Source organism: Oncorhynchus keta, chromosome 8, assembly GCF_023373465.1.
Source record: "Oncorhynchus keta strain PuntledgeMale-10-30-2019 chromosome 8, Oket_V2, whole genome shotgun sequence".
Taxonomy (NCBI): Eukaryota; Metazoa; Chordata; class Actinopteri; order Salmoniformes; family Salmonidae; genus Oncorhynchus; species Oncorhynchus keta.
Window position 1 is genome coordinate 31,317,867 of NC_068428.1, and position 17,439 is coordinate 31,335,305.

The window sequence follows — 17,439 nt, forward strand, 5'->3', positions numbered from 1 at the left end:
GCATATTCAAGATGAATTTTTAATATTATTATGTATATATTTTTCTGCATTAGAAATATCACTATTTTCTGAAATGAAGAACTTCCAACTGGTGTAATAATAATTTCACCCATAAATCATCAAAGTACAATATTTACATATAATACAGAGCCCATTTTTAAATCTGAAATAATATTAAAATAAATGTTCAATAGATATAAAAAGGTTTTCATTCTATTTCTAACAGCCTTGTCAGTGGAGTCCTTGCACACTCCAAAATTGTAAAGCCATTCTCTAACTATTAAGTGCAAACGATTCTCATTTTTTTCCTTCTTTAAACCCCTATGATTGCAGCGTCCAGACAGAGATACCTCACATCAACCCAAGTGCATCCAAAGGCTGTCTTCAAATATCTTGTTTTTGTCCCATTATAATTATGAATTAAAAATGAACACAGAACAGAAAGAAACAAAATAATCAGTGCAAAATACTCAAGGTGTGATGTTCTGATTTAAATTAAAAACAGTTTATTTTCTTCTTGTAGTTAAAGGAAGCTAACTCCTCTGGTCTCCCTTTGCTGTGAACATGAGATCAAACTGCACCAGGGTTAGTCAGGGATGAGGGACTAGTGAGAAGAGATAGCACCTGTCCCTAAACAGCCCCTAACCCTTAGGTACTCAGGTAGATCTGAGGACTGGATAGGGGAAGAAATGTGGCTACTACCATATTGATTAAACCTATCCAAGTATTTCAGATCTACACAAAATGTCAGAAGTAGTAGTGGCTAGGGGTTGTGTTTCTGGACCGGGCTAAGCTATTAGAGAGTCTGAAAACAAGCCCGAGCTCTTCCAGGGTTTGTTTCTGGAGGGGACTAGAGAAGGTTGAGGGGGAACAGAGGTGGAAACAAAACACAGCCCTGCCAGCCTCCTGTCCCTGAACAACAGTTTCAATGCTCATGGACCATTTCAAGCTTTCTGCATGATCCTTTACACCCTTTTCAGACTGTGGGCCTCTCCACCTACCCTCACTGGCCCACATAAGCTATCTATCCTATCTAAAGACAAACAGAACAAAAAGAGACTTTCAGTGGTGGTGAAGGTGTGAGAGTGAAGAACAGCACTAATGGGCTATGGCGAGGTGTGGCCAGGTCATCCTGTCCCATCTGTCGTCTGGTGGAGCTCGGTTTAGTTTAGCAGCACTAGCACCAGGGCTATACTACAGTCCCACTAGGAGAGTTGGTCGGGTTCTGAGATGGCAGTAAGCCCTGCAGGGAAGGAGAGGGGAATGAGTTAGAGGAGGAGAGACTTTTTGGACACTCAGAAAGGAAAAAAACAATGCTATTTGAAACTTGCCATCAATGGGAAACAGTAGGTTACATCACAAAAAATGTTTTTAGCACCAAAACAAATCCATAACATTTCTAAATTGCCAATTAAGCTCCTGGATTGATAACCATCCCTGTAAGGGTATCACCGTGGGCAGAAGAGGATGCTGCATAGCAAACCTAAACTGCCAATCAATAGTCAATCAACATTTTCAGAAATCTATGAGAAGTGTCTAGTCTAGGTGCCAGATGTCAAACTATAGTGTCTAGGGGAAGATCTCAATTGCATACTCCTCCTTCCTCACCTCCTTCTCAAAACCCATTGGAGAAGGTCAGAGGGGCGGGACCTCTGTCTTTCTCATCCAATAGGTTTCAAGAAGGATTCAATTGAGATCTTCCCTAGGGGTTGGAAATGGCTAGGGGTCTAGACTCACCATTTTCCCAGACCTGGCATAGTGTTGAAAGGGGTAGGGGTCTAGACTCACCACTTTCCCGGGCCTGGCCCATGTGCAAATGAAGCCCTCCTGGCAGGCTGTGACCAGACAGTCCTCCAGGAAGATTAACACAGTGAGTCTCTCATGAGCGATCTTCTTACACACCAGTGGCTCCAGCAGAGGAACCTCCTCCATGCGCGGGCACAGCAGCGTGCCCAGAGTCTTAGCGGCATCCGCCTTGGCTGTCCGCGCAGCAGAGCTCAGTTGGTTGAGCTTGTCACTGCTCTTGCTGCTGATGTGGCCCATGCTGTGGTTGCGTTTGTGGTCCTTCTCGTGGCGCTCCTTGCGTGTGTCGTGTAGCGACAGCGTGGCGAACTTGCTGACCCCGGTGGCGATGAAGGCGCTGTCGATGATGCTGCTTCCTTTGCTGCTCATGTGGCTGTTAGGCGTGGTGCTGCCCCCTGCGGGGCCAGTTGAGTGCGGCAGGCTGTTGGAGCGCGGCAGGGGAGCGGGGACTGAGTTAGAGAGGGCGCCACTGTTACCACTGCTACTGATCACGGTGTTGTTGCCATTGGTGCCAGGTGGGTTAGTAGTAGTAGTAGTAGTAGTAGTAGTAGTAGTAGTATTAGTGGCCGACCCAGTAGCTGGGGGGCTGGTGGCACTCATAACGTTTGTGTGAGTTCTGGTGCGTGACAGGGGCAGGTGGGGGAACAATATGTCCTCAGTCAGGTCCCACAGACACAGCTGGGTGTCCTGTCCCACCGAGCCGAAGCGATAGGTCACGCTGACCGGCCTGCCGTCTGTAGAGTTCCTCTTGGAGAGATGTGATTGGGAGCTGTTGGCCCGGTCCCGCCCACCTGCAAAATGGATCTGCTCGTGGAACTCCTCGTCGCTGCCACTGAACTCTGCGGGCGGGTCGCTGTCCTCCACACTGGTCGTACAGTGGTCGAACGCCACTACGCTCACCCACGACTTGTGGCCGTGGCCCCTGGCAATCACCCTGCAGTCTGAGAAAGACCAGACTGTCACCAGGTCATCCTCCCCCCCAGCCACTATGTAGCGTCCGTCTGGACTCCAGCACACACACAGTAGTCCACCGAAGTAGCTCTTCATGGTGCCATGCAGCTCGGCCGCGTCAAAGCCGAACACACGCAGGAAGCCGTCCTGACTGGCGCACGCCAGGAACTTCCCATCGGGGGAGAAGGCGAACTCGTTCAGCGCCCCCTCACCCACTGTCCAGCGCAGTAAGGGGTTGCGGGCCGACTTGCTCTTGCAGGTGTGCACGGCGTAGCCATCGCCCTGTTTGAGGAGCTGGTAGTGGGGTGGTGTGGTGCCACAGGTGTGCTCTACGTTGTACAGGTACAGGCTGCCGCTGGAGTGAGCCACCAGGAAGAGGCTCTCTGAGCCAGGGACCCACCGCACACACGTCACACCAGACTTGTCTATGAGTCTCTGAGGTTAAGGGACAGAGAGACGTAGGCGTGAGTGTTGTCAAACATGCATTCAAAAGAAAAAGTTTTAAACCGAGGACATGCTACCCAAACCCGTCTAAGTTCCAATAGCCACACTACCGTAACACCTAAACAGATGCCCAACACATCGTGTGGATATGGGAACGGAACAGTCATATTCTAATTTGCATTTTAAGACAGTTTCCTCCCAGGTGAGGAAGTCAACCACATACAGTGGGGCAAAAAAGTATTTAGTCAGACACCAATTGTGCAAGTTCTCCCACTTAAAAAGATAAAGAGGCCTGTAATTTTCATCATAGGTACACTTCAACTATGACTGACAAAATAAGAAAAAAAATCCAGAAAAGGATAGGATGTAGGATTTTTAATGAATTTATTTGCAAATTATGGTGGAAAAATAAGTATTTGGTCAATAACAAAAGTTTCTCAATACTTTGTTATATACCCTTTGTTGCCAATGACAGAGGTCAAACGTTTTCTGTAAGTCTTCACAAGGTTTTCACACACTGTTGCTGGTATTTTGGCCCATTCCTCCATGCAGATCTCCTCTACAGCAGTTTTGGGGCTGTTGCTGGGCAACACAGACTTTCAACTCCCTCCAAATATTTCTATGGGTTTGAGATCTGGAGACTGGCTAGGCCACTCCAGGACCTTGAAATGTTTCTTACGAAGCCACTCCTTCGTTGCCCGGGTGGTGTGTTTGGGATCATTGTCATGCTGAAAAAGACCCAGTCACGTTTCATCTTCAATGCCCTTGCTGATGGTAGGCTTTGTTACTTTGGTCCCAGCTTTCTGCAGGTCATTAACTAGGTCCCCCCCGTGTGGTTCTGGGATTTTTGCTCACCGTTCTTGTGATCATTTTGACACCACGGGGTGAGATCTTACGTGGAGCCCCAGATCGAGGGAGATTATCAGTGGTCTTGTATGTCTTCCATTTCCTAATAATTGCTCCCACAGTTGATTTCTTCAAACCAAGCTGCTTACCTATTGCAGATTCAGTCTTCCCAGCCTGGTGGAGGTCTACAATTTTGTTTCTGGTGTCCTTTGACAGCTATTTGGTCTTGGCCATAGTGTAGTTTGGAGTGTGACTGTTTGAGGTTGTGGACAGGTGTCTTTTATACTGATAACAAGTTCAAACAGGTGCCATTAATACAGGTAACGAGTGGAGAACAGAGCAGCATTTTAAAGAAGAAGTTACCGGTCTGTGAGAGCCAGAAATCTTGCTTGTTTGTAGGTGACCAAATACTTATTTTCCACCAGAATTTGCAAATAAATTCATTAAAAATCCTACAATGTGATTTTCTGGATTTTTTCAAATCATTTTATCTGTCATAGTTGAAGTGTACCTGTGATGAAAATTACAGGCCACTCATCTTTTTAAGTGGGAGAACTTGCACAATTGGTGGCTGACTAAATACTTTTTTTGCCCCACTGTACATTGATATTAGAGGTTGACCGATTAAATCGGAATGGCCGATTAATTAGGACCGATTTCAAGTTTTCATAACAATCGGAAATCGTTATTTTTGGACACCGATTTGGACATTTTTTTTACAGCTTTATTGAGTCTTTATTTAACTAGGCCAGTCAGTTAAGAACACATTTTTACTTTCAATGACGGCCTAGAAACGGTGGGTTAACTGCCTCGTTCAGGGGAGGAACGACAGATTCTTACCTTGTCAGCTCGGGGGATTCAATCTTGCAACCTTACAGTTAACTAGTCCAACGCTCTAACCACCTGCCTCTCATTGCACTCCACGAGGAGACTGCCTGTTATGCGAATGCAGTAAGCCAAGGTAAGTGGCTAGCTAACATTAAACTTATCTTATAAAAATCAATCAATCATAATCAATAGTTAACTACACATGGTTGATGATATTACTAGTTTATCTAGCGTGTCCTGTGTTGCATATAATCGATGCGGTGCATAGCGTTGCTCCAATGTGTACCTAACCATAAACATCAATGCCTTTCTTAAAATCAATACACAGAAGTATACATCTTTAAACCTGCATATTTTGCTAAAAGAAATCCAGATTAGGAGGCAATATTAACCAGGTGAAATTGTCTCACTTCTCTTGCGTTCATTGCACACAGAGTCAGTGTATATGCAACAGTTTGGGCCACCTAATTTGCCAGAATTTTACGTAATAATGACATAACATTGAAGGTTGTGCAATGTAACAGGAATATTTAGACTGATGGATGTCACCCATTAGATGAAATACGGAACGTTTCCGTATTTCACTGGAAGAATAAACGTCTTGTTTTCGAGATGATAGTTTCCAGATTCAACCATATTAATGACCTGTGTGTGTGTTATAATATAATATTATAATTAAGTCTATGATTTGATAGAGCAGTCTGACTGAGCGGTGGTAGGCAGCAGCAGCAGCTCGTAAGCAGTCATTCAAACAGCACATTCGTGCGTTTGACAGCAGCTGTTTATGACTTCAAGCCTATCAACTCCCGAGATTAGGCTGGTGTAACCGATGTGAAATGGCTAGCTAGTTAGCGGGGTGCGCGCTAATAGCGTTGCAAACGTCACTCGCTCTGAGACTTGGAGTAGTTGTTCCCCTTGCTCTGCATGGGTAACACTGCGTCGAGGAAGGCTGTTGTCGTTGTGTTCCTGGTTCGAGCCCTGATACACTGGCAATACTAAAGTGCCTATAAGAACATCCAATAGTCAAAGGTATATGAAATATAAATCGTATAGAGAGAAAGTCCTATAATTCCTATAATAACTACAACCAAAAACATCTTACCTGGGAATATTGAAGACTCATGTTAAAAGGAACCACCAGCTTTCATATGTTCTCATGTTCTGAGCAAGGAACTTAAACATTAGCTTTTTTACATGGTACATATTGCACTTTTACTTTCTCCTCCAACACTTTGTTTTTGCATTATTTAAACCAAATTGAACATGTTTCATTTATTTGAGGCTAAATGTATTTTATTGATGTATTATATTAAGTTAAAATAAGTGTTCATTCAGTATTGCTGTAATTGTCATTATTACAAATAAATACATTTTTTTTAAATGGACGATTAATCGGTATCGCATTTTCTTGGTCCTCCAATAATCGGTACCGGCGTTGAAAAATCATAATGGGTAGACCTCTACTTGATATTCAGTCACAGGAGACTCATCTTAGCCAGTCTGGCTAAAGTGAACTCTGCTGAACCCACCTCTTCATTGAAGAGCTTGCTGGTCTCCTTCTTGATGGGGTCGATGAGCTGCACCTGGCCAGCCGAGAAGCCCACCAGCAGGGAGACACTCTCCGCCGTGGCCGTGAGGGGGTTGAAGTCATGACACGTGGGCTGCGTTCCTTTGTAGATCCTCTTGTCTATGGGCTTGCTCAGGTCAGCAGCCTTGTGAAGAAACACAAGACACAGTCAGAATCATATTTAGCAACTATCTTAGTTCAACATACACCTCAGTGATTTTACAAGGCCACTCCTGTCACTATAACACCTGCAGGTAAATGCACTGACCTAATGAGAACCAGTGGTAATGCAACAGAAGGCCTATTAGCCAACTGAAATACAGACATGAAAGCATTGGACCTCTTGTCTGCAGTGAACTCAAGTAGCCTCAGTCCCACCGCTTCCTTTACTTCACTCCAAGGACTTCCACCATCCTTCACACAACCCCCCCAAAAAACATCCCGATGACCTAGAAATCATTACCTAGCAAGTAGCAACATTCTGTCAAACTTGCCCAAGGACAATTATGTCAAGGGCATTAGAGGTATCGCATGTCTGCAAATTCTACTTTATTAGGCTACCTCAGAGGCACCAGACACCGGTCCTGCTGCCCAGACAATCATTAGCACCGGCAGAGAGCGAGACAGACCAAAAGAGAGACAAACAGACAGACAGAGAGAGAGAGAGACAGAAAAAGAGCTGTCCACTCCAGTGGGGAAATATAGGTTACCTTGCAGTGCCAGTGTCTACCAGCAGAGACAGGCCTATGGCGAGACAACTTGATTCTAACCAGACAGATGCTTGTGTAAACACTGAGGGGGTTATGTCAGTTATTTTTATTTTATTTTTATTTTATTTAACCTTTATTTAACTAGGCAAGTCGGTTAAAAACGCATTCTTATTTACAATGACGGCTTACCAAAAGGCCTCCTGCGGGGATGGGGGCTGGGATAAAAATATAAAAATATAGGAACACACACACATCCCGACAAAGAGACAACACTAAATAAATAGACCCAAGACAACATAGCACGGCAGCAGCACAACATGGCAGCAGGACAACATGGCAGCAGCACAACATGGCAGCAGCACAAAAGAACAGCTGTTGTCAAATTGCTGTTGTCAGCTGTTGTCAAATTCATAGGTGTAAAACATCTAAGAGCACTGAGTTTGTGGACAGCTGGTCGGTACTATGCAGTTGGTGGTACAGTAGGACGCTGTAGATGGATTTGAGGCCCCCAGAAAGTATAGGTTAGGTTATCACCCGTAAGATGGGTAGCGATATTGATGAGGGACAATAGTTTTTCCTGTCAGCATGAACTGACCAGGAAAACCTCTTGGCCCTAGTTGTATAACTGGGGTCCAGACTTGAAGCGTTTCTTAGGAAATCCAGGAAACCTACTGGCCCAAGGGAAAGCTAAAATTAGATGTGTTTTTGGTTGTTCAGACAAATTAGACCATGCCGATTTCCTGCTTGTTTTTTTTTTAATAGTTGGGGAAGTTAACTCACTGGCTAACTCATTGGTCCTGCTTTGTAGAATATCCCTCTAGTCTTCGCTGATTACAGGAAGGACTACAGAGACCTCAGTTCAGTCATGTACCGTGGCTATTGCCAAATAGCCTGATATACACCGCCAAAGCCTAGTGGTTAGCTTCTTCCAAAATCAAGCTTCTCTTGGTAACAGCAGATAATCCCCTCCTGCAGACAGTTCAGGTCAGAGAATGTATAAAATGTTTGCAATGTTCTCGTTTGCATTTAGTTTGTATTCTCTATGGGATGTTACATGTACGTGTTAGCATTGCTAACGTTCGGATAACAGAGGCTCAGTGGGGTTTGAAAAAATGCGCCCCTTGTGCCAGTATTACCAAATATCCCGGAATCGCACAAAGTCAGTATGAAGGTACAACAATCTGGATACCGTCCAAGCCAACTAATCACTTTGCCAGATAGCTACTAAATTAGCAAATCAAATGCACAACTGCAGAGCATTTGGCACATTTTAGACAGTTAACTTAGAAGTTACAAGATATCTAGCTGGCTAACATTTAGTTGTGAATTCCGTACTGAAACTATATCACCCAGTGCTTCCTGCACAACAGTGAGTGACTAACAAGGTCTCGTTGTTGTGTGCTTGTAAACAAACACCACGTGACTGGGGCAGACCTGGAAGCTTCATAATGAAACATTATGTGACAGCTGAAATTATTAACATATTACACAAGTTGACTGCAGTTATTTACTTGAAAAGTAGCTTCAAATATTCAAATGTATTAAAAATGTTCGAAGACAATTTCAACGATATTGAAAAACCATCCCATGGCTTTCCAAATACCCCGGTATACCACTAAAACCAACATCCATTAGTCAGAAACACTTGCAAAAATTGAGGTGATAACTTAAACTTAAAATATCTTACAATCACCCACACAAATCTACTCCATCCTCGAAGTCCCCATGTTAACACCAACTAGGCCAACACAGCAAGTCCTAGAAGCAGTCCAACATCTTCCTCATCACAACAATAGAAATGCCCAAGCAGCCACAACACACGATAAGTTAATGGTGTCTGACAAAGTGATGGAAGTTTCACTTGTTTTATGTTTTGAACAAGTTTAGAAATGTGAAGACACAAACAATAGGACATATCATCGTCGTCATTATCACGAGATGCCTTAAACAGCTCGATGCAATGACATCATCCCTGCCACTATCAGACCCAGACAAATCACTTGCATATCATCCAGAAACACAGCTCGCTTCCAACCAAACACTTTCACAATAAACAGTACCAAGCTGGCTTTGGGGCCTTGAAGGACTAGCATAGGACACATAACTAGTTGTCTATACAGTAGTTGACTATTCTATGATCGCAAATAACCTGTGCAGAGTAAATAAAAAAAGAGCACTAAAAACACTGTTGTCAGTTATCACTCTAACTTCAAAATACACAATATGTATATTACTTAACGTGTCGCATTTAACGTACTCTGCAACTGCAGAAGATGTCAATCAACATGTCAGAACTGAAGACGGGCAGCTCCAAGGTTAACGCGTGCATATTCACATAGCTAGAGAAAACAAACAGTCCAAGAGGCCATTCACTTGAATCGAACCGGTTAGTTGGCTAACTAGGTGGGCGATATGCACATACCAGCACTTCTCCACAGGGTGCGGGCAAAACTAACTGTGGCGATGCTACTAACTAGCTAGTTAGCCACCAAGTGGCCTACTCTGGCTAGCTATCTGCGCACGTCAGTGAAACTTCTAAACTGGACAGCATATTGCTATGCATTTGAGCACGCACATTAGCTTTTTAATAATAAAGGTTGTCATCTTTGAGTGCTGTTTACCTTTCTTACGCCTTTGTAGATGTAAAAGTACAGTTCCCGGCCCACATTGAAACAGATTCTGTCGCCGTTGCCTGACTGGTCGTTCACGTTCACGAATGAGACTTTTACCGGATTTGAGCCCTGTGAATTAAAAGGCACCCTGTTAGGGCGGCTATATTCGGAGTGAGTGAGGAGTTTATAGACACCTTCCCGAGTGGTGAATTGAGTTTTAATTTCGTTCATCTCCTTCCCTCCTCCCTCCGCAGCCATCTTGGAAATTGGCGTTCATCCTGTCCAAAACCCGGATCTTACCAACGATGTGTATTCATCCTGGATGATAGACCGAGACTGGGTATTAAAAGCCAACGCGCACCCATCTTGGTACTCCTCCTCCGTAAAAAAAAAAAAGAAAAGAAGATTTGGAAGTTATATAAATGCTTGAATAATATCTAAATTCATTTTTGGTACGTGTATTATATTACAGACACCTTAATACATAGTTTTAAATTGTATAATGTGAGCTAAACATAAAAAAAAATATATATATATATATATATATATATATACAGTACCTGTCAAAAGTTTGGACACACCTACTCATTCAGGGGTTTTTCTTTATTTTTTGAACTATTTTCTACATTGTAGAATAATAGTGAAGACATCAAAACTATGAAATAACACATATGGAATCATGTAGTAACCAAAAAAGTGTTATATAAATCAAATATATTTTATATTTTGTTGATATTCATATTTAATTAATTTATTCGAGCCTACTACATTATTTTCGTCTGTAGCCCACTCTTCATCCATGCAACATCAGATCTCTATTTTATCTGGTCACAATTCTTCTGAATTGAAAATAACTCACAGGGAACACATCTAACCCAAATGTAAGGATACGCTTGCATGAATTAAATAAGTTTATTACCATTCAAATTGCATACTCGAGTCATCCGGTCCCAATCATCAGAGTTGCAAGCGATTACATGTATTCCTTAACGTTCATTATTTGTCCGGTCCATAAGTTCCCCATATCATGATCTGAGTCAAAATTGAATTGTTCTGTCTCCTCTAGCAGTTGCCTCTCAATGTTTCCAGACATCAGGGGAGATGCAACTTCTCCAAACAACTAGATACATATTGCTTTACTCACCTGTTGCTAATAGTGCCATCCTCTGGGCAGTCTCTGCTCAAACACACATTCTGAATTCTGAGAATTCTGGTCTTTTCCATCATTTTCTGTATGTTCATGATTTGACATTTGTCTTACCATGATGACTGCTAAAAATTAAGACACGAGTTGCATCGTACCTCATTCTCCATGATATACATTTTCTAATTTCAAATCAATCAAATCAAATTGTATTTGTCATGCTTTCGTAAACAACAGGTGTCAACTAACAGTGAACTGCTCACTTACGGCCCCTTTCCAACAATGCAGAGAAAATAGCCTACTCATGTTCCACTCAAACAAAATCAACATATTCCACATCTTGTTTATATCATCATTATAACTAAATCAGCAGTAGTGTCACCATTAGGACACAAAAAAGGCCCCCTTGTTGAGGTAAAACCACGCAAAATTAGTTATTTCTATAGACATGCATGTTGATAGACAGGATCAAAGACTGTGGAAGGAAACTCTTTAGCCAATCTCCCAACACAGTTTCCGTGGCCTGGAACTGAACCATTACTCTAACACATCAGCTATTCTTTCTCAATCTCACTAGCCAAAAAAAGACTTGTTGCCTGTTATCTTTTCGGAGGCCTTCTGCCCTGCGTCTGTCTGTCCGAAGGGTTCTGGTGGGAGCAGGTGGTTGGAAAGGCTATGGTGGGGCCTGCTGGGCCAGGCCTGACAGACGCTATCAGGACGCCTCTGGCCCCTGAGTGACAGGCACCCCTTGTGACTGTGCTGCCCTATAAGGACACATGTGGTTTACGGCGACAGACCCCTCACAGCTCTCACTATCACCCTCACCCTACTGGTCCTTTCTTTAGCCCCCCTTACTCTATACTGTAGTGGGACTGGGCATTCCTTCTGGAAGCTTCTGAATGGGAGCTTCGAGAAAGAGCCTCTTGTATAAAAAGACAGGAGCAGGCCCAGGGGTCCTCAGATACAGCGAGTGAGAAGACATTCACCTGAATCCATAGAGGATTAGGACCAGTGAAATACAGAGATTTAAATACTAGATTCGTCTGCAAAGGAACAGCAGAGACGCTCTGAGATTCAATCTACAGTGATCAGAAAACGCCAAGTGAAGCACAGGAGCACATTCTTATCTAGTCAAGGTAAGAGGGAGAGGGAGATAGATGAAAGGCAAACCAAATGAATAGTTACTTGCAACTCAGGAGTGTAAGGAAGGTCAATAGAAAATATTATGGATATACATTATGCATTAACTTTATAAAGGTGAAAGACCAGCAGGAAACAAGCAGCCTACAGTATGTTGGTACTCCATACGGAATAATGTATACATGTATACCGGGGAAGAATTGAACCGTATTCATCTGAAATAGCATTAAATCAGTGGGGAGAATTTAACAGACCGTTTTCCTGGGTCTGGTAGAACCCTTTGTGTGAGCATGCTAAGAGATGAGCACATGGAATATGACCCTGGTTAGAGAGAGAGAGAGACATGGCAGCTGAAGAGAAGGACGAGAAGAGAGGCTTCGCAGTCGGCACAGAGAAAAATTACAATCAAGTCACCTATAACAAGTTATTAAAGAATGCATTTATCAGACCTCAAAGTATCTTAGACCAGAACCTATATGACTAATATAGGCAGTTTGAAGCGAAGGGCAATGATGGATTCATAGATGCATTGATCTGGGAAAAGTATTTTTATGAAGCCTCGATCATTTTTATGGAAAAGATGCTGCTTTAGGAAAAAGTGTCTTCAATGGGGAAGAATGTTAATGGCATTTGATGAATAATTCTCAGTATATCAGTGCTTTAAAACAATCAGGACTTTTAAGAGCAACTATAATAGTTTTGCTGAAATTAAATAACACACAAACCCCTTTAGTAGATTCCATGCTGAAGACATAATAAAACTCAACATTTCTCTATTCAAGACAAAAGTCTTACATCATATTCACATGGCACCACTACAGCTGTTGGCAAGAGGGTGTGAAGATTCTGTAAACTCCACCCTCTTTTCAAATGGCAGAGGCCTTGATTGACAGATGGTGCCTGTGCAACAGGAGCCTCCAATGGAGGGCTGTATAACAGCTGCCTTTCTTCCTCAGCACTTCTATCTCTCATTGCCATGTGGCTGACTAGACTTGAGGCTTTCTAGAAAAAATCAGGTGTCTCCAGATGTTAAAAGCTTTAAAAAGGCAACATTTACTGCAATTACTATTTGTAAGCTACTATAAGTTTTATTTTCTTCAATTGCGCTGAAGCAAGACTTATTGCAAAATGCAGCAAAAAGCCTAAAGTGCTTTTAAAAAGCATGTCTTCTGAATAGCCTTAATACAAGGATATTCAGCCATTCTTAGGATAATAAAAGTACAATTAAAGATCTTTCAATGTCTGCCATTTTGTTTCTCTAGATGCCAGAGATAGCCAGCCACATCATGGAGGAGGAGGTGGAGACCTTTGCCTTCCAGGCTGAGATCGCCCAGCTGATGTCCCTGATCATCAACACCTTCTACTCCAACAAAGAGATCTTCCTTAGGGAGCTTATCTCCAACTCCTCAGATGTGAGTAGATTAATCATAATGCTGAATTGTCCATGTAACATTTTACCTTAGTAACCAACCACTCATACACTGCACTCTGAGCCAATAGAGAAAACAAGTTATAGCTCAGAGTTAGCATGCTAACCACCTTGTTAAATTAGCTCAAGCTATCAACCAAGAGACTTCTTTTTACCATTGTGACCTCTTTTTTTCATGTTCTGACAGGCTTTGGACAAGATCAGATATGAGAGCTTGACAGATCCCACCAAATTGGATTCCTGCAAGGACCTAAAGATCGAGGTCACCCCTGACCTGCGCACTCGCACCCTGACTCTGGTTGACACCGGCATCGGCATGACCAAGGCCGACCTGATAAACAACCTGGGAACCATCGCCAAGTCTGGCACCAAGGCCTTCATGGAGGCCCTGCAGGCTGGAGCTGACATCTCTATGATCGGGCAGTTCGGTGTGGGTTTCTACTCCGCCTACCTGGTGGCTGAGAGGGTGACTGTCATCACCAAGCACAATGATGATGAGCAGTACATCTGGGAGTCTGCAGCTGGTGGCTCCTTCACTGTCAAAGTTGACACTGGTAAGCCTTTTCAACAGTATTGATTAATATGCTACTACAAACACATTTCTCCAATACAACACTATAAACCCTCTTCCTGCATAACTTGAATCTGCTGTGCAACAATGTCATTCTAAAGGTAGTAAGCTTAGATCCAATGTGTGAGTCTGATTTATCCGACCTGAAGGTGAGTCCATTGGCCGCGGCACCAAAGTGATCCTGCACATGAAGGAGGACCAGTTTGAATACTGTGAGGAGAAGCGCGTCAAGGAGGTTGTGAAGAAGCACTCCCAGTTCATTGGCTACCCCATCACACTCTATGTAAGTTCTACTAGAGCTCTATATTTATTTAGTCGTAACAAAATATTGGGGAGATTAACTGAAATATACTGTATAAACTAGGAAAGTAACCTTTCGATAATAGTGGACCCAAACATTGCTCCCTATAGTAGGCAATTCCTTAAAACGTTTTAATAACATGAACATTTTCATCAAGGTGGAGAAGTCTAGAGAGAAAGAGGTGGACCTTGAGGAGGGAGAAAAGGATGAGGAGGCTGATAAAGATGCTGCAGCTGAGGACAAAGACAAGCCCAAGATCGAAGACGTCGGCTCTGATGAGGACGAGGACACCAAGGACAGCAAGAACAAGAGGAAGAAGAAGGTCAAGGAGAAGTACATCGACGCAGAGGAGCTGAACAAGACCAAGCCTATCTGGACCCGTAACCCTGATGACATCACCAATGAGGAGTACGGAGAGTTCTACAAGAGTCTGACCAATGACTGGGAGGACCACCTGGCTATCAAGGTGAGTCTATGATAGCAACCCGAAAACTCTTGATCCAACCTATGAATTAATATATTATTAGGACTGCATGAGTCAATGTTTATCTTTTTATTCCCACAGCACTTCTCAGTGGAGGGCCAGCTGGAGTTCCGCGCTCTGCTCTTTGTGCCCAGGAGGGCTTCCTTTGACCTCTTTGAGAACAAGAAGAAGAAGAACAACATCAAGCTGTATGTGCGCAGGGTCTTCATCATGGATAACTGTGACGAGCTGATGCCAGAGTATCTCAGTGAGTACTGTTCCTTAAAATCTTTCATGGATACCTCCTGAGCACCTACCTCAAGCAGGACTTCAAATGAAGCTGTAAGTAAGATGTCTGACCAATTGTCTCGGTCGTTCTCTCCAGACTTCATTAAGGGTGTGGTGGACTCTGAGGATCTCCCCCTGAACATCTCCAGAGAGATGCTGCAGCAGAGCAAGATCCTCAAGGTGATCCGCAAGAACCTGGTCAAGAAGTGTATAGAGCTTTTCATCGAGCTTTCAGAGGACAAGGACAATTACAAGAAGTTCTACGAGCAGTTCTCTAAGAACATCAAGGTACGCTCTTCCTCCCTTTGAAATGGCTTTTCCAAGGTACTACAGATTTTCTGCCAAACTTCTCCTTCTCTTTTTGAGGGAGCTTAAGCTTTAACATCTTCCATCGTTGTGTACCTTTTAGCTGGGAATCCATGAGGACTCTCAGAACCGCAAGAAATTGTCAGACATGCTACGCTACTACACCTCCAACTCCGGTGATGAAATGGTTTCCTTGAAGGACTACGTTTCCCGCATGAAGGACACCCAGAAACACATCTACTACATTACTGGTGAGCTTCCCTACATTTTTTCTCTCCATTATTTTTCCTTTGTTAAATCAATGTTACATTGAAAACTTGAGAAAGAAACAGGGCAATCCAAATGTAAATAACCGTGTATCCTCTACTAGGTGAGACCAAGGAACAGGTCGCCAACTCTTCCTTTGTGGAGCGCCTCCGCAAGGCCGGCCTGGAAGTGATCTACATGATTGAGCCCATTGATGAGTACTGTGTCCAGCAGCTGAAGGAGTACGATGGCAAGAACCTAGTCTCTGTGACCAAGGAGGGTCTGGAGCTGCCTGAGGATGAGGATGAGAAAAAGAAACAGGAGGAGCTGAATTCTAAATTTGAGAACCTCTGCAAGATCATGAAGGACATCCTGGACAAGAAAATTGAGAAGGTACAAGCACAATTTACCTGAACCTAATCCCTCTGCAAAGTGTCTTCACCTTTTAATATCAGACCACTTACAACAATCGTCACTATGACTACTAATCATCTGTTTTCTATATTGACAGGTTTCAGTGTCCAACCGCCTGGTCTCCTCCCCCTGCTGCATTGTGACCAGCACCTACGGGTGGACAGCCAACATGGAGAGGATCATGAAATCTCAAGCTCTCAGAGACAACTCCACCATGGGCTACATGACAGCCAAAAAGCACCTGGAGATCAACCCAACCCACCCTATTGTCGAGACTCTGAGAGAGAAAGCTGAGGCCGACAAGAACGACAAAGCCGTGAAAGACCTGGTCATCTTGCTATTCGAGACTGCTCTGATGTCTTCTGGATTCACACTGGACGACCCTCAGACCCACGCAAATCGCATCTACAGGATGATCAAGCTTGGCCTGGGTGAGTTGATCAAGCTTATTCGCCCTCAACTTTTGTCTTGGTTGATGGGATTGAAAGTCTCCTCCTAGAGCAATATACAGACAGGGCTGCAAACACCAAGTAACTGACAGAAATATCATGGTAGTACAATGGTAAGGAATATGGATTTTGAATAGCAGTTAGTACATGGTTTTCTAATGTAGGCTATTTCTTCCCATCTACAGGCATCGATGATGATGATTCAGCAGTGGAGGACATCCTCCAGCCCAGTGAGGATGACATGCCTGTCCTGGAGGGAGATGATGACACCTCTAGAATGGAGGAAGTTGACTAAAGATATTACAGAAGTACATCATTTTATTTCTGCCTTTTAACTCTTTCTCTCTTTATTTTGTAAGTAATTTTTTTGTTTGTCCCAAATAGACTTTCCAATTTACATGTTCCATGACTGTTGAGCTGTGGAGAAAGTATTGTATTTAATCAATAATAATTCATCACTACCATAATCATATAGTATACCGGCTGCCTATTCATATAGTATACCCTATTCAACTGTACTTTAATAATAGGCTATTTAATGTCAAATCAACAGAGATTTGACTTGTCTTTTTGTAACTGTGAGCTATTTTCTATGAAAAACGACAAGATTTATAATAAAGATGTATTTAGAAAAATATCTTACATTGTCTCTTTCTGGTTGATGAATCCTCTTTTTCAAATAGTCTGGATTATTGTGATGTCAGGCATGTTTATAATTCAACACAATTTAATATCTCAGAGATGGATGAATGGACTATTTATTTTGCATCACCTTACCCTCTCCTAAGTGCTCCCTGTAATGACAGTATTTCACATCTTGTTTTCTTGTGAATTCTTTTGAGTTATCATGATGATGAACATGTCATGATATTGCCGTGGAAATTCAACACAGGGACACTATATTGGTATGTACTGTACCAATGACTG

General features: G+C 43.0%; 2 protein-coding genes across 2 annotated transcripts; one reads left to right on the top strand and one right to left on the bottom strand.

Moving 5' to 3' along the window:
- Nucleotide 1: 1 nt before the first annotated feature.
- LOC118387081 (WD repeat-containing protein 20-like) lies at nt 2–10,128 on the bottom strand. Its single transcript, XM_035775224.2, has 4 exons — nt 9,771–10,128; nt 6,402–6,584; nt 1,789–3,189; nt 2–1,243 (listed from the first exon to the last, which is right to left on the bottom strand). Exons 1-4 carry the CDS (start codon nt 10,017–10,019, stop codon nt 1,190–1,192), a joined length of 1,887 nt encoding a protein of 628 aa, XP_035631117.1. The 5' UTR covers nt 10,020–10,128; the 3' UTR covers nt 2–1,189.
- A 1,675-nt stretch (nt 10,129–11,803) lies between these two features.
- On the top strand, nt 11,804–17,149 carry LOC127905941 (heat shock protein HSP 90-alpha 1). Its single transcript, XM_035775222.2, has 11 exons — nt 11,804–12,041; nt 13,308–13,457; nt 13,662–14,028; nt 14,195–14,328; nt 14,504–14,812; nt 14,912–15,077; nt 15,195–15,385; nt 15,507–15,654; nt 15,774–16,042; nt 16,161–16,494; nt 16,698–17,149. Exons 2-11 carry the CDS (start codon nt 13,308–13,310, stop codon nt 16,805–16,807), a joined length of 2,178 nt encoding a protein of 725 aa, XP_035631115.1. The 5' UTR covers nt 11,804–12,041; the 3' UTR covers nt 16,808–17,149.
- Nucleotides 17,150–17,439: the final 290 nt, after the last annotated feature.

Coding starts and splice junctions, on each gene's coding strand:
- LOC127905941 (XM_035775222.2), top strand. CDS start 13,308: ATGCCAGAGATAGCCAGCCACATCATGGAGGAGGAGGTGGAGACCTTT. Junction 15,655..15,773: donor ACACATCTACTACATTACTG/GTGAGCTTCCCT, acceptor ATCCTCTACTAG/GTGAGACCAAGGAACAGGTC. Junction 16,043..16,160: donor TGGACAAGAAAATTGAGAAG/GTACAAGCACAA, acceptor CTATATTGACAG/GTTTCAGTGTCCAACCGCCT.
- LOC118387081 (XM_035775224.2), bottom strand. CDS start 10,019: ATGGCTGCGGAGGGAGGAGGGAAGGAGATGAACGAAATTAAAACTCAA. Junction 3,190..6,401: donor GCAAGCTCTTCAATGAAGAG/GTGGGTTCAGCA, acceptor CCTTAACCTCAG/AGACTCATAGACAAGTCTGG. Junction 1,244..1,788: donor GGGCCAGGCCCGGGAAAGTG/GTGAGTCTAGAC, acceptor CCTTCCCTGCAG/GGCTTACTGCCATCTCAGAA.